Below are 25,211 nucleotides of genomic sequence, written 5' to 3'. Positions count from 1 at the left end.
TCAAGGCTTAGTGCAGGCACCACCTCCTCCAGGAAGCCTTCTATGACCTCTCTGGTTGTGCCAAAGTTCCTCTCACTCATCACACAGCACTCAGATCAGACGTAAGCTCTGTGCCACAACATCGAGTTGTGGGGCAGGAGCTGTGGCACAGCAGGTGAAGCCGCCACCTGAAGCGCCGGCATCCCATATGGCTGCCAGCTCAAGTCCCGGCTGCTCCACTTCCCATCCAGCTCTCTGCTGTGGCCTGGGAAAGCTGTAGAAGATGGCCCAAGTCCTTGGGGCCCTGCACCCACATGGGAGACCCAGAGGAAGCTCCTGGCTCCTGGCTTCAGATCGGCAAAACTCTGGCCATTGCGGCCATTTGGGCAGCTTAACCACATCTGGGTCAGTCCTTCTCCCAACAGGTGTCCCAGAGCTGCCCCCCTCCGCAGACTCCGTGCTCTGCAGGTGTGGGCCCCGCCCTCCCAGCGCTGGATCCCGGCCCCCCACTCCCAGCCTCTTCCTCCTTCCCTCAAATTACCTGAAATCTTCCAAGTTCATTTGTTTTCCTCTCTCTCTCTCTCTCTCTCTCTCTCTCTCTCTCTCTCTCTCTCTCTCTCATACACACACAAACACACACACACACACCATGGCGTGAGCAAAGCCCCAACATTAACAGTGTAACAGGGACATGACTGTGGCTGTCACAGTGGACACAGGACAGCCAGAGCTCAAACAACTGCCAGTCACTGATCACTCAGTCATTCATTCAATCGATACACCCTCCCCCTGTGCCTGGTGTGGGTGGGCGGGACCCTGCGCTGGGCACTTCTGGGGACCAAGTGGTGACCACAGCAGCACTGGCTCTGCCCTCCTGGTACCCACAGCCCAGTGTGGGAGACACTCCTGTACCCAGATACTGATGACTCGGAATCGTCGGGGCTGGGCTGCAGGACCCAAGGGAGAGTTTCCTGGAGGGCTTCCTGGAGGAGGAGTCTGCCATACCAGAGAACACACACACACACACACACACAGAGCAAGGTCTCTAGAGATGAGGTTAGCTCCCATGAATCATTTCCCTTTACTTCCCCAAACCCTGAAAAGTGGGTGCCGTTACCGGCTCCCTTTCACAAAGCAGGAAACTGAACTCCAAGGGGTGATCCTGTAACACAGCCCTGTGCCCTGCACCCTGGGTGTGTGTTGGGGCGGGCCAGAGACAGCACCCCAGAGCAACAGCTCGGAGTGGGCAGGGCTGGGGCTTGGGCAGGACTCTGAGAAACCACAGTGGGGGCCAAGGGGCGACCAGGGCTTCCAGGGCTGGCCCCACCGCGGGTGTGGCTCCCGCTAGCCACCAGACAGACACACTTCCTGTCTGAGAGGCCTGGGGACCTGGAGAGGAAGGGAGGGAGGGAGGCAGGGAGGGGAGCTGCCATTGAAGCCCTCACTGCACCCCCACCAGAGGCGGGGGTGTGAGCCGGAGGAGGCCGGGGCCGCTGTTCCCAGGGCTTTCCTTCCAGCCCCTGAGCGCTTAGCCGCCGCCCACGCCGCTGCCGCCTAGCCGGTGCATCCCACCGGGGAGCAGGCCGGGGTGGCCCTGCCCTTGTCCACGTGGGGAACGTGAGGTCCCCGCCCTGCAGAAGACTCTCCGCCCGCGGAGGCAGCGCGAGGTGGGGGGGGGGGACGCCCAGCGCTGAGCCTCGCGCACTGCACCCCCCCCCCCCCGGACACCCACAGCCGTCTTGGGCTCTGGCCCCCTGCCATTGCTGGAAGCCGGGTGACCAGATGGCCCAGCCCCCGGCAAAGATTTAAGAGGGACCTGATCCTGGACACGTGCTCTCTCTCCATCTCTCCTCTCTTACCCTCTCGCCCTCTCCCCCGAGACCACCGGGTTTCCTAAACTGTCTTCTAACTCCAGCGTTTGGTGTGTTTTGGGGCAATTTTACAATGTCCGCCTATGGAAAGCTCCCTGCGTGAGATCAGGGAGAGACAAAACAATGCTGCCACCTCACCCGCTGTGGCCTAGCAGGTTAAGCTCCTGCCTGCCATGCCGGCATCCCATATGGCGCAGGTTCAAGTCCCGGCTGCTCCACTTCCGCTCCACCTCCCCGCTAATGCGCCTGGGTAAGCAGCAGAGATGACCCAAGTGCCTGGGCCCCTGCACTCACACGGGAGACCCGGATGGAGCTCCAGGCTCCCAGCTTCAGCCTGGCCCAGCCCCAGCTGTTGCCTGTATCTGGGGAGTGACCACGTAGGAGCTCTCCAACTCTCTCTTTCAACTGAATTAAATAAACCAATAAAACCTTGGAAGAAGAGCAATCGGTGAACCAAGCCACGGCTTCAATACTTCTGCTCCCATCCCATTGGTCAAAGCAAGTCACATGACTTGGCCTGCTCTTTTTCTGTTGTTGTGGGGGGGGCAGTAGAATCCTCCTTCAGAGAGGGCAACAAATACTTGGGGGCAATATTAGAGTCCACCAGGGGCTGGCGCTGTGGTGCAGTGGGCGAAGCCAACACCTGTGATGCCGGCATCCCATATGGGCACCCATTCAAGTCCCAGCTGCTCCATTTCCAATCCAGCTCCCTGCTGATGTGCCTGGGAAAGCAGCAGAGGGTGGCCCACGTGCTTGAGCCCCTGCTCCCACATGGGAGGACCTGGATGGAGCTCGTGGCTCCTGGTTTTGGTCTGGCCCAGCCCCAGCTGTTGTGGCCACTTGGGGACTGCTGGTTCAGTCCTCTCTCTCCTCTCTCTCTCTCTCCCCATTACTCTGCCTTTCAAATAAATAAAATAAATATTTTTAATAATAATAATACAGTCAACCAGCCTCTGCCAGCCACACTGCCACGTCCCGTGCCCCATCGCCATCTGCCGCGGACAACAGAGGTGCCACTCCCAGCGGTGGCAGGTGGGCTCATGGTGGCTCGCACAGCCTCAGGGAGACACAGAGCAACTCTGACCTAGAGAAAGAGCGCCAGCTCCCCGCGAGGGTGGCCCTGGATTGGACTCCAAGACCTCACCCCCCAGGAGCAGGTGCAGGGCCCCTTTTGCTATTCCAGCCTGGAGGTCCCAGTGAATTCAGTACGGAAGCACCCCTGGGGCGGGGCCATGCCACCCTTCACCTCCTGCCCAGGGCCGCCGCCTGCCCCATCACCTACAAGCGCAAGTCCCCTGGCGACGCCTGACTCACAGAGTCACACTCTCGCTGTGAGCATCTGGATTCTGCCTAGAGAAGGAGGGGCACAGAGCAGAGAGTGGAGGGAGGGGCAGAAGCAGCCACAAAGGGGGGTGCAAAGTGTCCGGCCCCGTAACAAATCTTCCCAGGCAGACGAATCAATTAATTCACAGGCTTTTATTGGGATTCCGCTCCTGGGCGAGGTTCCCCGGTCCCAACAGAGCAACAGAGCGGGGGTGGGGGGAGTGGGGGGGTGTCGCGTGTCAGAGATTGGGAGGGCTCCTTTTATAGATCAGGGCGTGGGGGTTAAAGGTTGAGGCGGGTCTGATCCTCATTGGTTGACCTTTAGGCACCCGTGGGGATCTTGACAAGGACTTTTCTTCCCCAGAAGTGCAGGTAGGGACGCTCCATTACCGGAAGTGTAGGCCTTCCCTCCTTGCAGATCCCAAAGCTGCCATCCCGACCTTTTGATGATAGGAAAGGGGGCGACGATGAGTCTCTCTGGCTACTTCCTGCTGACTGGGGACGTCGTCTACAGGGGCCCGCTGGGGGTATCTTGGGGCTCCGCAGGGACAGGCGTGTATGGATGGAGAAGCATCTGGTTGACCGCCTGGTTGCTGAAGGCCTTGGTCCATTCCATCATCACCTGCTGTAAACACTGACACGGACACTGTAGTATACAAGTCAGGGTGAGAATAGCAACCAATGATCCTAAGAGTGGCATTAACCAGGTAGAGAGGATTTCATAGAGGAGAGGAAATGGGGGGGGTGTCTCTGGACCCTTGTGAGGACAGATGGATATGGCTTAAAGCTGATCCCAGCCAAGATCGGGAGAAAGGCCACTCAACTTTTGCAGGTAGAGGGGTTTGTCTGTAGAGAAATTCTGAATAATCATACAAATTAAGTGGAGGAGAGAACCATCAGTACACACAGGTTGGGAGTAGAGCCATTGGTGTTAAAGTAGAGGTTATGATTACAAAGGAATGAGGCCCAAGTGCCCTAGACAGGGTCTAGAACAAAGGACAGAGTCATTATTAGAGGACACAAGAAAGGTGCTGTCTAAGCCACAACAAAGTTTTCTGATTGAGAGGCAAATAGAACCTGACAGAAGGGGCTTGATAATAATCTGGTGGGCTTTAGGCCTTGTAAGTTAAGAGGCCCAGACTTATCTATCTCTTCACATAGGGTACATCCTAAAGGAGGTGTGAACCTCCTAGGGGAAGGCACCCTGTTGACTTCCATTACCTACCTAGCTGGCCAGGTGAAGGCAGGCGGCATCTCTAACAGGAAATTTACAGTTCTGCCTGCAGTGTTGCTGACCCTACTTGGCCGTCTCCTCTCAGCAGCGGCGGTCACCTTGGAAGCTGGGCCAAGTGAAGGGCTCTTCAGCTTAGAGCCAATAAGATCTGTGGCTCTGACCCGAAGTCCTTCGACTCCAGGGCAGGTCCATTTCCAGTGATCCAACTCTTGGCAGAGCTGCCAGGGCTCTTCACAAGCTGACTTCCGCTGAAGCCCAGGCTTACCACACTGAAAGCCACTGCAGTGGACTGGCCTGTTGGGTCTCCTTGAGGGCAGATCACTGTACAGATCAGCCAGTAATAGGCTGCCACCTATCTTTCCATTTCTGATGCCTGGCTTTCTCTTCCTCCTGGTTTTTGTTAAAGCAGACCAGAGGATGCAAGTCAAGGGGGTGCTCAAGTCCCATCTCTAATCTAAAAATCAAATTGTGCACCTTGGAGAGTCCTTCAGAATAGAATTAGTTTCCTACCTCGAAGAGAACAGAGAAATGAGAGAACAAGTTGGACTTAGAATAGAGAAATGGGGGTGCCAGACCCAGATCACTTACTGACAATAGCAATATCAAATGAAAACTTAGAAAGTAGTCTCAACCATTAGGTAACAAATATAGCAGTTTCAATACTAGCTTTTTAAACTCTTTAACTGTTTTTTAATTTACCAATTGATTCGAATTACTTTCTGCTCTTAGTAACCTCAGTTAACCATACTTTCTCTCAGTTGGTACCTATAATACATTATTGGCTTCATCTGTTTACAGTGTCATCCCAAAGTACTGAATACAATAGATGTGGCTGGAAAAAGTCCATCAGAACCTATAGGAGGACAGCTAAGCACAGAACCAACAACGCTTTAGTTTTATGAGCAGCAAATCTGATATATAAAACTGTGGATGACAAAAGACTTTCAGTTGCCACGTTTAAAATTATAAACTCATTATAAACTCAACAAGAGGCACTTGCTTACTTCACATAGCATTTTTGAAAGCACCTGTTGGATTTTACAGAACATTTAACTCGTTAGGCCTCTGTGGCTTTCTCATTAAGATCCAAGATTTCTTTCATAACCTCCTGTGACTTCCACACACCCTCTTCAACTTACATGAAACAGTCCATCATTTCCATTACAGTCTAGAGTAAACTAGCCATCAGGGTGAAGTCAATCTTACAAGCCTTGTCCTTTCTTTATCCAAAGTAACTCTTTCCTTTTAACCTTCCTCACCAAGTGCACGTTTCTGTACTTGTGACGTTTTCCATCTACCAATGTCCTTGATTTACATTTTAAATAACCTGTTAAAATCTTCAAATTAAGATAGCATTTTTAAATAAGGTAATACATCGAATTTCAGTCTGAGTTACTCTAAGCAATATTGAACTATTTTTATAGACAGTTTATAAACTAACCCCAAAAAGTTTTTATAGAATATATCATGCTGAGTGTACAAAAGTTTACATTTATCTCATTTGCCTTTATCCAATTTAAATTAGCAGTTACACCTAAATGACTTAGATGCTGATATTAAATATTGCTATCTGAATTCAATTAAAATTAAAATTGCATTCATCTAAAACAAGTACTAATTACCCATTGCTGTTTCATTGAGTACTGACTTGGCCGGAAACCTGTTTAATAAATTGCAAAATAAGTTCAGCGAGTTACAAAGCGATATTTTCAAAGGTAGTGATCTTCCTAGATTCAAAGAGAAATTCCTTCAAACTCAGTGTCTTTTTACAGTTTCAGTTACAGTTGCCTTTTTCCTAAGAACACCTTAAGCCCATGATGTCATATTCAGTTGGCCACGTGGGGCTTAGGCACTTGACCTAAAACCCAGCAGACCTTAGGGGTGGGGTGAAGAAGGGAAAAAAGAGGGAGAAGTAGAGTGTAAAAGAGAGACAAGAGAGGGGAGGAGCTAGTGAGGAGAGAAGAGAGAGAGCGAGCAGGAGAGAAGAGCGAGCAGGAGAGAAGAGCGAGCAGGAGAGAAGAGCGAGCAGGAGAGAAGAGAAAGGAGACCAGAGGAGGAGGCCAGAGAGCCACGTGTTCAGGAACAGGTCCTTTCAAAACTTTGCCAGAGGGTGGCCAGGGAAGCAGGAGCAGTGAATCTCATTAGGATGGGGGTGGAGCTTGACACCGGTGGTTGGGCCACGTGGCTACCTGGCTTCCAGCAATGGCGGCGGGGGGCTAGAGGGAGGGGCAGGACATGGCGCGGGGTGGAAGAACAGGCATATGGGGGCGGGAGGTTCCTGGCTAGCTGTGGGGTCCCCAGGAACTCAGGAGGGTCTGAAAAGGTGGAGGGTGGAGTTTGGCAGTAACACAGAAGAGGCGTCCTTAGGCGGTGGGGGCCCGATCTTGGCCAGCAAGACCTGGGCTGTGGAGCAGGCAGAGAGGAAAGTAAAGGAGAAGGGGGTAGGATGGGAGCGGAGGTCTCAGAAAGCCTGGACATATGGGACCTCTGACCATTTTCTCTCCCTGCGGCAGAAATTCTCTAGGTAATGAGGCCATGCCTGGTGGAGTAGAAGATTAGACATTTACGCTGTAGGTCCTGGGCCAGTCCCCATTGCTTCAAGTTCTTTAGGAGCCAGGCCAGGGGGCATGTTGAGTCCCACCCTCAGGATTGGCCAGATCCCATGGTCTCCCCGGTAGCCCGGATCTACTGAAATTCGGGCAAGGCGTCCCCTGTCCCGGACTTCAGCAGATGGATTAGAGGCCAGTCTTCTACGGGGCCAAGCCAGCGGCAGGACGTCTCCACAGCCGCTGGGAGGCTAAACAGCGGAGAACAGAGCCCGCGTGCGCACGATTTGGAGGTCTCTGTCTGGACGGAGAGCTAGCCAGAGATCGCAGAGACTGGGCCAACCCAGAGGAGGGAGGGAGAGCAAGGGAGGAGTTACTTACAGTTGGTCAAGTGTGGTCCGTAGTCAGCCTGGGGCACCAGACAGGTTCAAGGAGCGAGGGGGCCTCGAACCCAGAAAGGGGAGGCGCGCACCCTCAGCTCCCGGGTTTCGGCACCATCTACAAGGTGTCCGGTGCATAACAGATCTTCCCAGGCAAACGAATCAATTAATTCACAAGCTTTTATTGGGATTCCGCTCCTGGGCGAGGTTCCCGGGTCCCAACAGACCAACAGAGTGGGGGGGCCGGGGAAGTCGCGCGTCCGAGATCCGGAGGGCTCCTTTTATAGACTCAGGGTATGGGGGTTAAAGGTTGAGGCGGGTCTGATCCCATTGGTTGACCTTTAGGCACCCGTGGGGACCTTGACATGGACTTTTCTTCCCCAGAAGTGCGAGTAGGGATGCTCCATTCCCGGAAGTGTAGGCCTTCCCTCCTTGCGGATCCCAAAGCTACCAGGGGGCACTGAGAACCAGGCTCCTTGCCCCTCCGGGCATGCTTTCTCGTCCTGGCCTTTACCCTGCTCCAGCCCAGCACCTGCCCCTTTGTATCATCTTCCACTCCCCCGCCCCCGCCCCCACGCCAGCATGGGGCCTCCAGGGAGCTCGGATTTTGCCTGTGGCTCATGCTTCATCTTCAGAACCCAAGACAGGGCCCAGCACTTAGCAGGTGCTCAGTGAACACGCAGGGATTAAATGACTGTAGGGGATGAAGGGCCCATGTTGGGGCGGTTAGCGAGGGATGGGGGCCAGAGCTGGGATGTTGCAAGGAGAACCCAATCACTCCCTGGGCTCAGGGACAGGAATGTGTAGGGATTCTGTCTTTTTGTCTGTTTTGGGGGGGGAGGGTAGTTAAGTGATTCTTTTAAAAAAAATTTATTTGAAAGGCAGAGTTACAGAGGAGAGAAGGAGAAACACAGATGGACAGATCTTCCATCTACTGGTTCACTCCCCAGGTGGTCGCAACACGCAGTGCTAAGCCAAGCTGAAGCCAGGAGCCAGGAGCTGCTTCCGGGTCTCCCACATGGGTGCAGGGGCCCAAGCACTTGAGCCATCTGCTGCTTTCCCAGGCGCATTAGCAGGGAGCTGGTTCGGAAGTGGAGCAGCCAGGACTCGAACCAGCGCTCAGCTGGGAGGCCGGCATCGCAGCCCCTGGGACGGCTGCCATCTTGGGAACTGTGGCAATCACCCCAAAGCTCATGGGATCAACAGTCATTTAAGATAAGCTGCCAGGCTTCTGTTGCCGGGCCAACGCCGGAATGCCCCTTACCTGCCCCTTGGACGTTCGTGCTTCTTTGCTCCTTTGGTATCTCATAACCATAAACTGAACCCTGAAATGCAGATAGCACTGGAAGAGGATAAGGAAAACACGGAGCGGAGAGAACCCCAGTGAGAGCGCAAAGGTCACCGGGCATGGAGAGCAGGGGGGCGGGGACTCCCCTGAGCTACACCAAGAATGGCCTAGTGGTTGAGATTAAACTTGGGGCCAGCGCTGTGGTGTCTGCAGCGCCAGCATCCCATGTGGGCACCGGTTCGAGTCCCAGCTGCTCCACTTCCGGTCCAGCTCCCTGCTAATGCGCCTGGGAAAGCAGTAGAGGATGATGGCCCGTGTGCTTGGGCCCCTGCACCCATGTGGGCGACCTGGAAACAGCTCCTGGCTCCTGGCTTCTGCCTGGTTCAGCCCTGGCTGGGGCAGCCACCTGGGGAATGAACCAGGGGAATGAAGATCTCTCTTTCTGTCTTTCCCTCTCTGTAATTCTGCCTTTCAAATAAACAAAGTAGATCTTTTAAAATAATAATAATAAGAGTGAATGCCAATGGAGTGTGTTGGAGGCAGCTGCGGTAGGCAGGGGTGGTCTTCTCCATGACCGTGGGATCTGTGCCCCCTCCCTCTCCAAAGACCACCTGCGGGCAGCCTGGGCAGCCAATGCCACGGGCAAGATGCCTGGACCTCACCACCAAATGTCTCCCCATGGAGGAACCGGCACCGCCAGCGCCACTCTGGCCGATAAAGTCCCCTCCCTGACACAGAAACCCAGCATGGGTGGTGGAAGAGGAACCCGGGAAGCCACACCCTCCCCCTACCCCGGCCGCCACAGCCTCAGAGCCCCCTGCCGTGCGGCGGGGAGGGGCGTGGCTGGGCTCCGCGGGGCGGGCGGCGCGGGAGGTGGCGCCTGCAGAGCCGTGGGTTTTCTTAGGAGGGGTCAAGCGGGTCAGCCGCAGCCCAGCCTGTCTACCAAGCCCTCTTCAGGCGCATCTTTTCCGCCAGCGGCTGCCCGAGACCCCGCAGAGACCCGGCAGGTCACTTTCCGTCCTCAGCTCCCACTGAACCACCCCCCGGGGGGGGGCTCGGATTTGTCCCCTTTATGCCTGTGGTGGGCGCTTCACCCACACCAGGTTTTTTCTGGAAGAGGGGCGTGGACAGCCAGGGGGCTACGCTGCCCCTTGGCTCAACGCACCCGCCGCGAGCTGGTGGCCGGGTCCGCTCCTCCACACCCCTCGCCCACCATCAAGCAGGCAGCAAACATGGTGCTTAACTTGGTGGATCCACCACGGCGCAGAACTTGTGACCTCCCTCTGTATTTATGGCCTTTTTTTTTTTGGGGGGGGGGGCAAGAGTATTGGCCATCGAAGCCTCTCGACCCCGGGGGCCCCCACCCCACCCTCCCCGAAGTCCTCCCATTTCCTGACTCCCATCTCTGACCCCATCCTCTTATCCACCTCGACCCTCGACCCTTGACCCTCGACCCCGCCTGGACCCACAGCCTGCGGGGTTACGTGGCACCATCCAGGACCAAGGACTGGATGGCATTTTCAGGCTCAAGGCACCTCCTTGTCACCCAGGATTCATGGGCTCAGGGGGTAGGGGGTGAAGGGCCCCCAAACGCGCAGCCCAGACCGCAGGGGTGGGAGGGGCGGCCCCCCAGCAGCCAGAGGCCTGAGGGAAGCCTGGGAGGTGGGGGAAGCCCGGGCGGCGACGTCAGCATTCAGAGGAAGCACACCTCGAGGGTCACAGGTGCCCAGCCGGGAAATAACGGCCGAACTAGGATGCAGGAAAATTCAGAGATTTCCAAGAGAACAACCCGTGTCCCACTCAGAAATCCCAGACTCACATCCAGGGTGAGGTGCGCCAGGCGTGGCCGCCAGGGACAGAGCCCCCCAGAAGCAGGTGAAACCCACAGGGAGACTGGAGAGCAGGGGGGGCAGGGCCATAGGGAGGGGCTCTCCCGGGGACCCTGGCCAGTGGGGGCGCCACCACTGCCTCTCAGAGGCTCTCTGGACCACGGCCCCAGGGTCTCTGTCGCCCTCCCCCCACTGTCAGCCTCTGCTCCTGCCCTTACAGGGGTGTTTCCCTCTTTCTTTCTCTTCCTCTCCCGTACATTGCTTTATTAATCATGTTTCCCTCCACTGGAACCCAGCCTGCACAAAGGCAGGATTTTTTTTTTCTCTTTCTTTATTTGAAAGGCAGAGTTACGGGTTCAGTGTTGTCGTGCAATGGGTTAAGCTGCTACCTGCAATGCCAGCATCCACCGTGAGTCCCAGCTGCTCCCCTTCCGATCCAGCTCCCTGCTAATGGCCTGGAAAGCAGCAGAGGGTGGCCCAAGGGCTTGGGCCCCTGCTGCCCATTTGGGAGACCTGGATGGAGCTCCTGGCTCCTGGCTTTGGCCTGGCCCAGCCCCCACTGTTGTGGCCATCTGGGGAGTGAACCAGTGGATAGAAGATCTCTCTCTGTGTGTGTGTGTGTGTGAGTCATTCTGTCTTTCACATAAAATAAATTTTTTATATAAAAAATGATTAAGGGGCTGGTGCTGTGGTGTAGTTAGTTGGTTAAGGCATCCCATGTGTGTGGCACCAGTTCGAGTCCTGGCTGCTCCACTTCCGATCCAGCTCTCTGCTATGGCCTAGGAAAGCAGTAGAAGATGGCCAAGTTCTTGGGAGACCTGGAAGAAGCTCCTGGCTCCTGGCTTCGGATTGGCCCAGCTCTGGACATTGCAGTCAGCTGGGGAGTGAACCAGCAGATTCAAAACTCCTCTCTCTCTTTCTCTTTTTCTTCTCTCTCTCTCTCTCTCTCTGCCTCCGCTGTTCTGTAATTCTGCCTTTCAAATAAACATAAATAAATCATTTTTAAAATGATTAAGATAAATTAAAAATAAAAACAGAGAGAGAGAGAGAGAGAATCTTCCATCTACTGGTCCATTCCCCCAAATGACCACGACGAAGCCAGGAGCCTGAAACTCCATCCACATTCCCATGTAGGTGGCAGGTGCGTAAGCACTGGGGCATCTTCCACTGCCTTCCCAGGCCCATTAGCAGGGAGCTGGATGCGAAGTGGAGCAGCCCGGGCTTGCACCTGCCACAGGATGCCAGCTCCTCCACCCTACCGCCTGAGAGCTTAACTCACTGCACCACAGCGTCCGCTCCCTCCGAGGCAGAGGCTCGTGTCTGTGCTATTCTCCGCTGAATCCTGCCCGCCCCCAGAAATGCGTGTCGGATGAGACATGAACGGATCACCAGCCTCCTGAACAGCGCTCAGTGACAAGGGTAAAGCGAGAGGAATAGCGTTCGTCTGCGCCTCCGTGTCTCGCCTGCAGAGCGGGGCTCCTGTGCCTGAAGCGCCCCCGGGCACCCGCGCGCACCCTGCGGGCTCCGCCTCCGCCCCGGCCCGCGGTCGGATCGGGACTTCCCCTCCCCGCCCCTGTGCGGGCGGCGCTCAGCCCGTTCTGCTCCGCGGCCGGGCCAGATCGAGCCGGCGCCGGCGAGGAGGGAGCGCCGGGCCGCAGCATGGCCCGAGCCGCGGCCTCCGCGCCGCCGCCGCTGTGGCTGCTCTGGCTGTGCTGGGCGCTCCCCGGAGCCGGTGAGTGAGCCCCGCGCGCGTACGCCATCCCCTGCCCCGCCGCGGCGCGGTCCCCCGGCTGCCCGCAGGCCCACGGCCTCGCCACCCCCCGCCGCCGCCGCCCACCTCCCTCGCCGGGCGGGACCCTCCCCTCGGCCGCCGCCTTAGGAACCGGCCTGGGTCCCAACGGGCGAGGCCCAGGGAAAGTTAGCCGGAGAGTGATTCAGCGGCCGCCGCTGGGGGACCCGGGCCATGGCCGCCACACCCTGGCCAGGCAGGCAGCGGCCATACGGAGCACGGTGCCTGGCATGGTGGGGGGGTAGGGGTTGGGGTGGGAGAGAACGGGGTGGGGGGTGTGGCATGACCCCATTGCCCACTCCGACCCCCGCATGGCTAACGGAAGGCCTGGCCATTCATTCGTTCACTCATTCATGAATGTAGAAGTTCATCCTGCTCACCTACAGTGCTTCCAGTGCCTGTTAGGGACCCTGAGTTAGTCTGCCCTGAGCTTGTGTGTGTGCCGGAGGGCAGTGGGCGGGCCTCACCTGCAAGGCTGTGTCTGCACAGAGTGCTTAGCAATGTCAAGTGCAACACAGGAAGTGATGTAGCCTTGCAGTTCCCAAAAGGTGACTCACAGAACACTCCCTGCCTCCCCAGAAGGGGAAATGCCTCTGACTCAGAGCCCCACCCCCACCCCCACCCCCACCCCCCGCTGAGATGTTTGGCTCTGGGACATCTTCCACTGAGGCATGGCTGGGCAAGTGCCCAAGGGCTCAGGGAGCCAGCAGGTGCAAGGGCTTGTCCTCTGCAGCCTAGAGCAATGGGCGGGGGAGGCAGCCTCAGGTCCCAGCCCAGGCTGTGCCCAGGCCTTGCTGATGGTCAGCCTGGGGTAGTGACCATGGCTGTGTGTGTCCTGTGGGTGTGAAAACACAACCATGGATCTCATGAGGCTGTGGGAGAGGACTGAAGGAAGGGGGCAGGAAGGGGAGGCCACCTCCAGGGTCATCCCCACAGACGCCTGCCAGGGAAGAAAGCTTGGACCCCAAGAAGGGGGAGCCCCACCGAGCAAGAGAGACCCCCTTAGCCAGGGCCAGCCAGCAACAGAGCAGCGTGCTCCCCCTGCACGGTCACCTGTGTCCAGGCCGTGCCCTCTCCCCCCGCACGCAGTGTCCGGTACAAACACCTCTGTCCACCACCTCCCCACGGCACAGCGCTGGGCTGGGTGTTCCCTTGGCTACTGGTCTTCATGTGAGAAAGAGCTCAGCCCTGCGACAGGGCATGGCGGCACTCGAGGTAGCCAAGTGTAGTGCAATCCACGGGACAGACCAGGCGGGAGTCCGAGCAGAGGGCCGAGGACTGGAGTCGATGTGGGCAGGGCTCCTCCAGCTCTCTCTGCCCCCCTCTCCGGGGCTACTGCTGTGTGGCGGCTCCCTAGGCGTGCAGTTCCCAAACATCCTCCCAGGACCTTATCCGCACAGGGCTCTCGGGCCTAAGAGCCCCCTTGGTGCAGAGCGGGGAAGATACCCCTAAAGCTGCCTCCCGGGAGAGGGCTGGGACCCCTCCCCCTGGGACCCCTCCCCCCGGGACCCCTCCCCCCCAAAAAAAGGCAATTGAGGAGGAGCGTGCAATTGCGTCCTTTCTCCTGGGCACTAAAAGTTCCACTTTCCTCAGCCCCCTTCCACACATAGGCTAACGTCTACCCAGCTTCCAAGGCTTTTACACACTTGTATCCATCCTTTAATGCGCCCATCAACCCTCCTGCTACAGACCAGCAGACTGAGGCGCCAGAGCCCAAGGCGAGGGAGTGGTTCGGGCTGAGGGTCAGAGTCCTCTAGTCTTCCCACCTGCTCCACTGTCCCTACTGAGAGTAACAAGAATGCATCACACTGTATCTCTTCTGTTTCTTTAAAGGCACAGTGAGAGAGAGAGAGAGAGAGAGAGAGAGAGACTTTCATTCGCTGGTTCACTCCCAAATGACTTCAGCTGGCTAGGGCTGGGTCATGCCAAAGCCAGGAGCTAGGTCTGCCAAATCTCCCACGTGGGTGCAGGGCCCAAGCACTTGGGCCATCCTCCACTGCACTCCCGGGCCACAGCAGAGAGCTGGCCTGGAAGAGGGGCAACCAGGACAGAATCCAGTGCCCCAACCGGGACTAGAACCCGGGGTGCCGGCGCCGCAGGCGGAGGATTAGCCGAGTGAGCCGCAGCGCCGGCCCTGGACCTCAGTTTTGCCATCTGAAAAGTGGTGCTAACCTCAGTGCTAGCCTCGGGGGAGCTGACTGAGAATGAAACACGGGGCGCTGAGCCGGCTCCTGAGCTGCACGGAGCATCCCGGGGGCGCTCCCTGCTTCTAGACCCACAGCGAGCCCAAGTAACCTGCCTCCGCCCGATCTGAAGGCACCCCGAACCCTGGGCTACCATCGCCTCCCCGCCTGTGCTAGGAACCCCTACCCTCTCTCCAGCCTGCACGCACCTGCCATGACGCCGTAGTTCACGGATTGTAAGGCCCAGGGGCTTCGGAAGCTGGGGACACCCTGCAGTAATTGACCCTGGTCATGGTGCACCTTACAATCGATGGCTCAGCAGTGAAAAAGTTCTTGACCGAGACAGTGGTACAATTGCACAATACTGTGAAAGTCCTTGCTGCTACTGAATGGCTTCAATAGGGCATTTAATTTTTTAAAACCACAGTTGTTGTTTTTTAATAATGTTCATGAGATCGAGAAAATACGGTAATTGCAGGAAATACGGTAATAAGAACTACAGTACAGGGCCACTGGCCGGGTTCCGGGTCCAACCCAGGCACCCATGCCCACTCCCGTGCCTCGACCCCACCTCGCTCCCCGCTCCCTGGCGGCGCCAAGCCCCTGCGTGCAGATGCCAGCCGCGGTGGTCCCCGACGCCCCCCCTCCCCACGCTGTCTCACCTGTTCCCGCTTCCCCCCACCCCCACCCCGCAGCGACCGTGCAGGCGCCCGCCCAGGTGCAAGGCTTCCTGGGCGACACGGTGACGCTGCCGTGCTACCTGCCGCCGGAGGCCGACATGCGAGTGACACAAGTGACGTGGTTGCGGCAGGAGCCGGCCGGCGGTGCGCGCAACATCGCGGTCTTCCACTCTACGCGGGGCGCCAGCGTCTCGGAGCCCGAACGGCTGGAGTTCGTGGCCGCCAGGCCCGGCGCGGAGCTGTGGAACGCGTCGCTGGCCGTGTCCGGGCTGCGCGCCGAGGACGAAGCCAACTACACCTGCCAGTTCGCCACGTTCCCGCAGGGTAGCAGGAGCGCCCGCACCTGGCTGCGAGTGCTGGGTGAGCGGGAGGAGGGACCGGCCAGGGTAGAAGTGGGGTGCCCAGAGGCCTGGGAAGGGGCGCGTCCAGGGCTGCCGCCCAGCACCCACCACCCAGCAGCTTGGGCCAATGCTTTGTTCCTGGCCTCTCTTGGCCTCACTGGTAAAATGGGCTTGGCAATAACAGATCCAACCTTAGAAAGCAGCCTACGGCTTCAGTGAGCTTCTCCAGGTGAGGCCGTGGAACAGAGGCAGAGCTGACCCCAGGAGCCCCCTGCGCCGTCCCTGATCCTGTGGCCGGGACCCCGAGGAGGCGCCCCACAGAGGAGAGCTTTCCCGAGCCCCCAGGGACTGCACCGCTCAGGCTCCCGGCTTCATTTTTCTGGGCGCCAGGCAGGGCGGGGCAGACGTCCGCCTCTCCTCCTCCTCTGCACCTCCCCCCCCAGGGCATTCCTGAGGCCGGAGGTTTGGAAACCTCGGATGCTTCAGCCCTGGTACCTGATGGCGCAAACTCTGCAAGAGGCCGGGTAGCTCTCGGTGGCCCTGCTCTGCCCCCACGGTGCCCGGTTCCCTGTTTTCCACAGATAGACAAATAAAGCGGGACACGAGCTGTAGGTACCCACTCCAGACCCATTTCTTAAGCGGCTCGGTATCCAGGATTTTTCCACGGCGTCCTTGCTGGCTCGCCCTGTGCCCCCTGGCTACAGCCGGGGCTCGACAGCCGCTGCTGAGTCACTGGCAGCCAGCAGACCGTGGCAAACACCCAAAGCTGTTTCGGTTTCCATAAGCCGGGGCCAGCAGCCGCTGAGATGTCAGGGGCCTGGAACTCTTGTGGCCCCAGAGAAACTAGGATTCCTCCCGGGCAGGGTGAGCCAGGAAACAGACGCAGTGAGTCAGGGCAAGGGGAGACGTCCTGCCGAGCCACGAGCAGGTGGCTGGTGGGGCGGGGGGACCTCAGCACTGGGAATCACCCAGGTATGCTTCTGAGACGATCAAGGTGACAGACCTTGTGTGAACAGTCCAGCTCCGGGGGGCCAGCGTGGTGGTGTAGCGGGTGAAGCTACCACCTGCAACACCAGCATCCCATATAGGCGCCGGTTCAAATCCCGGCTGCTCCACTTCCGATCCAGCTCCCTGCTAAAGAACCTTGGAAATCAGTGGAAGCTGGCCCGAGTGCTTGGGCCCCTGCACCCCTGTAGGAGACCCGGAAGAAGCTCTGGCTTCAGTCTGGCTCAGCTCTGGTCGTTGTGGCCATTTTGGGTCTGACCCAGCAGATGGAAGACCTCTCACCTCCAAATAAGACCCCTGCCTTCCAAATAAATAAAATAAATCTTTTAAAAAAAAATTAACTTAAAGGAAAAATAAGTAAACCCAGCTCCGCCACTTGCAGCCACGTGCCCTGGGCCCGTCGCTTCCTCTCTCGCCTTCCAGGGCCCAGCCCTTGCCTCCTCTCTGGAGCCCTCCCTGACCACCAGCCCCAGCCTCCCGTGGTCCTGCAGGGCTCCCAGGCCCAGCTCTGGCCACTGTGGATCATGGCCGTGTGGGGCCGCGTCTGTGCCCACGAGGGCAGAGTCGGGGAAGCCCTGGCACTGCTCGGTCCTCAGCACTGCCCCTCCCCTCCCCACCCCGGCTGTTTATGGAGTGCTTGCTATGTGCCAAGGGCCATTGTTAGGGCTCTCCCTGAATACCCCCCCCCCTTTATAAAGATTTATTTGAAAGGCAAAGTCAGAGACAGAGATTCACTCCCCAAATGGCCGCAACAGCCAGACCTGGGCCAGGAGCCTGGAGCTCCATCCGGGTCTCCCACGTGGCTGCAGGGGCCCGAGCACCTGGGCCATCCTCTGCTGCTTTCCCAGGTGCCTGAGCAGGGAGCTGGATCGGAAGCAGAGCAGCCGGGACTTGAACTCCAGGGCTGACACAGGATGCAGGCGGCACAGGTGGCGGCTTCCCCCGCTGCACTGTGCTGCCGGCCCCACCTGGGTGCCTCACTGCCTGTGACCCTATCAGCATCCCCAGGTGACAGACCGGGAAACTGAGGCACGGATTGGCCCAAGGCCACCTAGCTGCTGGGGACAGAGCTGGGACTCGAACCTTCTCGGCTGCCCAGGGCGTGGGGGTGACTGTCCCCTTGTTCTCCCCAGCCCAGCCCCAGAACACGGTGGAGCCACAGGAAGTGCTGCTCGGCCAGCAGCCCCGGGAGCCTGAGGAGCCTGTGGCCGTGGCTCGCTGCGTCTCCGCGGGCGGCCGCCCGCCCGGCCGGATCACATGGTTCTCACACCTGAACGGGACGGCCAGCGAGAGCCAGGGGCCGGGACCCCAGTCCGGCACAGCCACCATCATCAGCCTCTTCGCCTTGGTGCCCTCCAGTCAGGCTGACGGCCAGAACATCACCTGCAGGGTGGAACATGAGAGCCAGAGGGAGCCCGCCCTGCTGCCCGTGACCCTGGCCGTGCGCTGTGAGTGCAGGCTGCCCCCCACCCACACCCGCGTCTACACTGGCTCCCCTGGCTATCGCCTACACGCCCTACCCCCGCATCTACACTGGCTCCCTGAACCACACACCTCACCCCCGCATCTACACCGGCTCCCTGAGCCACACACCCCACCCCTGCATCTACACCGGCTATGTGTGCCATGGTCAGCGTTGCTCTCCAGGTCATGTCCCCCAGAACTCCCCCGGCTGCTGTCAACGCTGCTACCCCACTCTCTGCTGGCTTCCTGAGAACTGTCTACACTGTCCCACACATCTTGCCTAAAACTGCCTGACGGCCAGCTGTCTACACTGCCATTCCTCGTACTGCTACCCTGTTCTCCAAGCTGCTGTCAACCCTGCTTACCTCACTGTCTACACCCACTGTCACATACATTCTCCATGCTGCCTTCTGCCATCTACACTGGCTTCCCTGGGCTACAGCCGGCCCTGCCCCTCTTGTCCACACCGGCTCCCGCAACCTCCATCCACACAGACACGCTTCACCAATTCTCCTAAGCGCTCTCCAAACTGTGTGCAAGGTTGTCTACACCGACTCCCTAGAGATCCGTCTACACGGACCCTCCACATCGTCTACAGCAATTCCCCAGAGGCACAGCCAGCTGGCTTCGGGGGCCTCCCCTACTCTGTACCCTGGCTCCCCTGTCTACACTGGCTCACCCAGGGGCTGCCCCGCCTCCCCCACCGTGCCACTTCCCTGCTCAACCCACCTACTCGCATATCCCAGCCAGCCGTCTACACCGGCCTGGTGGTCATCTCTACACAGGCTCCCCACACTGTTCCTCCCGTCACCGTCTACACTGGCTGCTCCCTGCCAAGCAGGTGGCACACTGGCCCCTGGACACGGTCATTGGGCAGGAGGGGGGAAAAGCTGCACTGACCCCTCCCAAGACAAAGGCCCTGCTCACTGGGTCCCATGTGGGCGGAGCAGGGCCGGGGGCTCCTAGCTGCAGAACTTGTCGGAGCCTGGAACGTGTTCATGGGTGCTGAGTGGCCGCCAGGCCTCTTCTCGGGACACCCAGCCAGGGCCCGGGCTGCCCAGGAAAACCAGCAGAGAGGGCAGGGTCCGGGAGGCCCTGCCCGGCCACCCGCACGGGCCCCACACGTGCCGGGCCACCCCAAGACTCGCCCGCCTCTGAGCCCCGCTTCCCGTCTCCCCCAGACCCCCCCGAGGTCTCCATCTCCGGCTACGATGACAACTGGTACCTGGGCCGGAGCGAGGCCGCCCTCACCTGTGACGTCCGCAGCAACCCAGAGCCCACCAGCTACGACTGGAGCACGTGAGTCAGGGGCGGGGCCTGCGGGGGAGGGCGGGGCCTGGACCCTGGGTCTGAGTGGGGGGCCCTGGACCCTGGATCTGAGGGAGGAGGGGCTGGGGGCCTGGACCCTGGGTCTGAGGGAGGAGGGCTGGGGGCTCCACACCTCCGGCCCCTGAACCATCCCGTCTCCCTGTTACCCAGTGCGACCCGCTCGGTCACATCCCACAGGGCCACTCGTGTCCCCACCACCTGGGGACGCAGCTCCCCGGGTCCAACACACAGGGCCCCATGTCCCCCGACATTTTGTCCTGAGGATCTCCCGGCGAACACTCAAAACCACACTCACCTCCCACCGCAGCGCGATCCGGCCGGCTGGCCCCGCCCCGCCCCGCCCCGCAGCCCGGCAGCCCGCCTCCCGGGCACTCACGGCCCCCAGATTAAAGCTGCGGGGGTTCGATCGGATGTGCAGGTCACCAGTCACTGTACTGGTGGGACACAGGGTTCCCTGTCCATTTGCTCTTTTTTGTAAGGGGGAGAGAGAGAGAGGGAGAGATCTTCTCTCCGCTGGTTCACGCCCCAGGTGGCTGCACCAGGCGGGGCTGGGCCAGGCTGTGGGAGCAAAGGGGAGAGCGATGGGTGCTGTGGGTAGAGGCGTCCGGGGCAGGTCCCTGCTGAGTTAGGCGAGCTGCAGGCTGGGCTCTGAGCAGAGGAGGCTGGAGCCGACTTCGGGGGGCCGCGAGCGCCCTCTGGTGGCCACGGGCAGGACAGACAAGGAGGCCAGGCTGCAGCCAGGGAGTCCGGCAGGGGGCAGCGGCCTGGGCCCAGGAGGTCAGTGCTCAAAGGCGGGATGGAGTTGCGTGGCCGGCTCTCTCCGGTCCCCGTGGAGGGCCACTTCCTCACCGGGATCACTCTCTCCCTCTGCTCTCTCCCAGAATCATGGGTCCCCTGCCACCTTCTGCCGTGGCCCAGGGCCCCCAGCTCCTGATCGCTAAAGTGGACGAGTCGGTCAACACCACCTTCATCTGCCTTGTTACCAACTCCCTAGGGACCGGGCGCGGGGAGCTGCCCATCCTGGTCAGAGGTGAGGGGTGCCCCGGGGGTGGGGCAGGGAGCAGGTGGCCAGGGGGATCCCCGCCGAGGGAGAGGCGGGCAACATCTCATCATGGGCTCTGACGTCCAGCCGCCTGGCCGCACCCTGCTGTCAACCCAGGCCAAGTCCCTTCCCAAGTGTCTTGGGCAGAACTCTTAAGTTGCATTTGACAGAGGCACAGCTCAAAGTAGCCCAAGCAAGGAGTGGGAGGCATTTTTTGGAAGTAGCTTCAGGTATGGTTAGATCCAGTGCTGCAAGCACGCAGCCCAGGCATTTTCTTGCCATTCCTATGCGGGCTTTGTCCTCAGGAGAGCAAGGTGGCTCCCAGTAGCTGCAGGCATACGCCATCCCAGGGGTGGAAAAAAAAAAACAAAACATAATTTTCAATAGCTCCAGCCAAAGTCCCAGGGCTGCCTCTCATTGGCCCAACCTGGGTCGATGAACCAATCACAGCAGCCTGGGGAGATGGGGTGTTCTGATTGGCTGGGCCAGAGTCAGCGTCCCCTCCTAGAAGCGGAGAGTGGAGCCAGGTCCGCCCGACCCACCTAGACCGAGGAGTTCCCAAAGGAAATCTGGGGTGTGTCCTCCAGGCAGACGGAAACCCCGGAAGCTCCCTTCCCCGACACCCATTTCCTCCTTCTCGCCCAGAGGCCCGGCCCGGGGAGCAGCCAGGCTCGGGCATGTCCGTCTGGATCGTCGTCCTCCTTGTGTTGGTCATCACGGGCGTCCTGGGCAGCGTCCTGTTCGGGATCCTGCTCTGCCTCCGGCGGCGGCAGCGCAGCCGCTCCCGTGAGTTCCCCGCTCCCCCAACTCCCCCACCCCTCCCCGTCAGCCTCTCCCCAATTCCCCAGCTCGGGGAACCACAGGGCGCCCTGTTTTACTGGAAAGATCCCATAGCCGTAGCCAGGGAGGCCCGCCCGCCGCGCATTCACTTTACAAATATTTAGCATGGGGGGTGGAGGGCAGAGCGTGCAGAAGTCTGGAAGCCCCTCCCCCCAGGAAGACTTTGTTCTGCATTCAGGGCAAAGGTGGGCAGGTGCACACCCTGGGCCCCGCAGGCCCCCCCTAGTCACCTTGCTCGGCAGGGGGCCCTAGAGAATGGTGGCGGGAACCTGTAGCCCCAACCTTCACATTGCAAAGGCTGGGCAGGCGCCTGGTGCGGTGGGCAAGACACGGCCCGGGTTCGAGTCCCGGCTCCGCTGTGGATTCCAGCTCCATAGCTCAAGTGCCTGGGTTCCTGCCGCCCACACAGGGGGCCCTGCCTGCAGGAGTTCCTGGTTCCTGGCCCAGCCCCAGCTCCTGACAGGTGCACAGAGAAAGAGAGAACTTCCATCTGCTAGCTCACTCCCCAAATGCCTGCCAACGGCCAGGACCGGGCCAGGCGGAAGCCAGGAGCTGGGAACTCCATCCGGGTCTCCCGCGTGGGTGGCAGGGGCCCAAGCACTTGAGCCTCACTGCTGCCCCCCAGGGTCTGAGTCGGCAGGAAGCTGGACTCGAACCCAGGCCCTGTGGTGTGGGATGGAGGCCTCTTACCCCCTGGGCCAGTCTCATCCACAGTCCCTGTGGGCCTATCCGTCCCTTGCTCTCTGTCTCTTTCAAGTAAATAAAATCTGAAATTAAAAGAAAAAAGCACTTTGGGGGCCCTGACCCCCGCAGCGGGGCTTCCCGGCGCTGTCCCTCCAAGTCCCCTTGTGTCTCCCCCAGGCACGGACCGCTCCAGCGCCTCGGCCAACGGGGTGAGTGTGGCGGGGGCTTCCTGCAGAGCGGGAGGAGGCTGAGGGGCCGGCCGGGAGCCTGCATCGGCGTGGACAGGCCAGCAGGGGGCGGGAGAGAGGCCCCAGGCTGACCGTGCCATGTCCACCGCAGGCTGTCTCCTACAAATCGGTGACAACTGAGGACAGCGCGCCACAGACAGACACCAGGAGGTGACCGTGTCGGGACCCGGCCAGCGAGAGGCACCAGCGCTGGCGAGGACGCGGCCCCGCGGGCTGCACCACCGGACGAGGCCCTGCTCCCACCCCCCACCCGTGCAGGACCTCAGGGTGCGGCCGCGGGGGTCTCCGAGGCTGTTGTGTGGCACCCGCCGTCGTCAGCGACGCTCGGGGAAGCACACGCCGGGATCCGTGAGAGCCAGGCACGGGCGAGGGCTTCACCCAGGCCCCTCCCCGGCTCCCGGCTCGGGGTAACATCAGCGGGGAGGGATGAGACGTGGCCTCCAGGGAGCTGGAGACCAAAGCCCCAGAGCGTCTCGCTGCCTGGGAGCCAGTGACCCTTGGTCCCCACCCTGTGCTTCCAGCTCTCAGGACTGCCCACGTCTCTGTGGGCAGGGACTCGGGGGCGGGGACTCAGGACCAGAACGCCGGTGGGCGCACTTGAACCTGTGCCCGCTGTCCACGCCAAGAACCTTTCTTTTCTGTTTAAACTTTTATTTATTTATTTACATCTCCCGTGACTGGATCGCTCCCCAAATGATCACAACGGCCAGGGCTGGCCAGGCTGAAGCCAGGTGCTTCGAACTCCACCCGGGTCCCCCACGTGGTGGCTGGGACACCAGTACCTGTGCCCCTGTCTGGCTCCCAGGATTTGCCTCGGCTGAATCAGAATCAGAGGAAGCCCGAGCCTGACCCAGGCACTCTGCTATGAGAAGCGGGCATCCCCAGGGGCAACGTGGCCCCGCCCCAGCTCTAGGACCCAGCCGGCACCCAGAGCCAGGAGTGGACGGTGGCCCCAGGACCTTGGGACAGGTCTGGTGCACACTTCGCACTAGCTGGAGACAAATGCGACGGGCCATCTGAGGGAGAGGTGTTAGGGGGCTCTGCTGGAGGCCAGAGGCTCCCTCGGCACAGGGAGTGTGTGCGTGAAATGATACCGTCAGCCGGATAATCTAACTTTGCTAACAAAATGAAACGGCCGGGAACGCCACCCCTGCGTAGGCACTCACGGGAATGGAAGGCAGGTGTTCAGTTGAATGTTCTGCCGGCGTTCAGACCAGCACTGAGCACTGTGGGATGGAGTACTACGCAGCCGTCAAAAGCAAGGCAACACAGGTCCCCGCCTCGATGTGGAGGGAATACTACACAGCAGGGCACACCCCGTGCGACTCCGTGTCTGAGAAACGGGCCGAACCGGCCAACCCAGAGGCAGGAAATGGAGTCGGGCTGCCAGGGGCTGACGGTCATGGGATGTTCTGCCGCTCCACACGGTGAGGGACGAAGCCACCGGACTGTGTGCCCTTGAAGATGAAGGAGACGCGTTGGCCGGCGGTGAAGACGCCACATCCCGCATCGGAGTGCTGGGATCCACTCCCCCCTCCAGCTCCGGACTGCAGCTCCCTGCTCATGGGGCCCCGGGCGGCAGCCGCAGCAACTCCAGCAGTTGGGTCCCTGCCGCCCGTGTGGGAGACGCGGGTGGAGTGTCCGGCTCCCGATCTGAGCCTGGCCCAGCCCTGGCCAGTGTGTGTGTGTGCAGGTACATGAGTGTGCCTCATAGAATAGCAATAAACAGCTGACTTTTTAAACATCTTTAAGATGGTAAATTTTATATGTGCTTTACCGCAATGGGAGACCATTAAAATATTTTATAGAAAAGAAAAAAAAAACTATTATTTCCTGGCTTCAGCATTTGCTGGCAGAATTTTCGAGAAGTCGTAGACGCCGTGGAGTGAGGGATGGGGGGTGCAAACATGGCAGGTGCTTTAAGCCGCCAGGTGCAGTCACCCCACACCACCTCCACCACCCCCTTCTGCAGCCCAGAGGCAAAAACGAGGACCTGGGCTCGTCGGGCTCAGACCCAGCGAAGTGGATTCCTCCCCGGGTGAGCCTCCAAGAAGAAAAAATAAATAAATAATAACTCCCCCAGGGCATTCCCTCTGCTCTCATTGGCCAGCACCCCTATCACTCAGCCAATCCCTAGCCAGAAGACTGGCGCTGCCCGGGAGGCATCAGCCAATAGGAATCTGCCCCCTGGAACCGGGCTGAAGGCAGGAGGAAGCCCCTGGACCTCTGCTAACCCCAGCGGTTGTCCCTGGGTAGTGGGCGCCAGTTCCAATCCCGGCTGTTCCACTTCCGATCCAGCTCCCTGCTAATGGCCTGGGAAAGCAGTGGAGGACGGCCCAGGTACTTGGGCCCTGGGAGATCCGGATGGAGTTCTGCCCCAGTCTTTACAGTCATCTGGGAAGTGAACCAGCAAATGAAAGATCTCTCTCTTTACCTGGCTTTCAAGTCGAGTTAAATCTAAATAATAAAAGGACTATGTGGGAGGGAGAGAGCACCCGGAGAATCTAGGACAGCCCCGACCCAGCACCACCCTTCTCCCGCAGGGAGCCAGGGGGGACGGAGGGGAAGTGCTGGGGGTTCTGCCCCGCCTGCACCACCAGGACAGCTCCCGGATCAGCCTTGAGAGGGTGCGAGGGGGCTCTGGGACAGGGATGGCTCCCGGCTCCTTTGCAGGGCCGTGTGCACACTCTGGTCACGCCTCCCTGATAAGCCCGGCAGGTGCCCGGGCTTGTCCCCAACCCCAGGGGAGGAAGCCAGGGCTCAGAGAGGTGCAGTCACTCGCCCCCAGGTCCCGCAGCCCAGTGACAGCCAGAGCCAGCCTGCCCCTGCGGCTGTCCCCTCTGCACCTCAGGGCGCTCACAGCAAGGGCCCTTACTTGTCCCCTCCTGGGGACGCTGGGCAATGCCGTCACCCCCGACCACCTCCAGGTCACACGCACCCCACATGCCCCCGACACACCGCGCCCTGGCCCAGTGCGCCCTCCCGCTGACACAGCTGAGCACCATGCGAGTCCCCGGCTGCTCTGCTTGCGCTCCAGCGCCCTCTGATGCGCCTGCGCTGGCAGCCGAGGCCGGCCCCAGTGCCTGGGCCCCTGCACCCACGTGGGAGACTCCCATGGAGGCCCCGGCTCCTGGTTTGGCCTGGCCCACACCTGCC

The 25,211-nt window shown here is 59.7% G+C and overlaps 1 protein-coding gene across 1 annotated transcript; it reads left to right on the top strand.

Moving 5' to 3' along the window:
• Nucleotides 1-12,086: 12,086 nt before the first annotated feature.
• Nucleotides 12,087-23,873, top strand: PVR (PVR cell adhesion molecule). The gene is made up of 8 exons (XM_062176774.1): nucleotides 12,087-12,182; nucleotides 15,118-15,462; nucleotides 17,582-17,896; nucleotides 19,094-19,211; nucleotides 20,123-20,271; nucleotides 20,929-21,069; nucleotides 21,985-22,016; nucleotides 22,147-23,873. Exons 1-8 carry the CDS (start codon nucleotides 12,110-12,112, stop codon nucleotides 22,207-22,209), a joined length of 1,236 nt encoding a protein of 411 aa, XP_062032758.1. The 5' UTR covers nucleotides 12,087-12,109; the 3' UTR covers nucleotides 22,210-23,873.
• Nucleotides 23,874-25,211: the final 1,338 nt, after the last annotated feature.

This window comes from Lepus europaeus, chromosome 19 (assembly GCF_033115175.1).
Source record: "Lepus europaeus isolate LE1 chromosome 19, mLepTim1.pri, whole genome shotgun sequence".
Classification (NCBI taxonomy): Eukaryota; Metazoa; Chordata; class Mammalia; order Lagomorpha; family Leporidae; genus Lepus; species Lepus europaeus.
The sequence above is the reverse complement of the archived record's forward strand: the minus strand, read 5'-3'. Positions and strand labels throughout refer to the sequence as shown.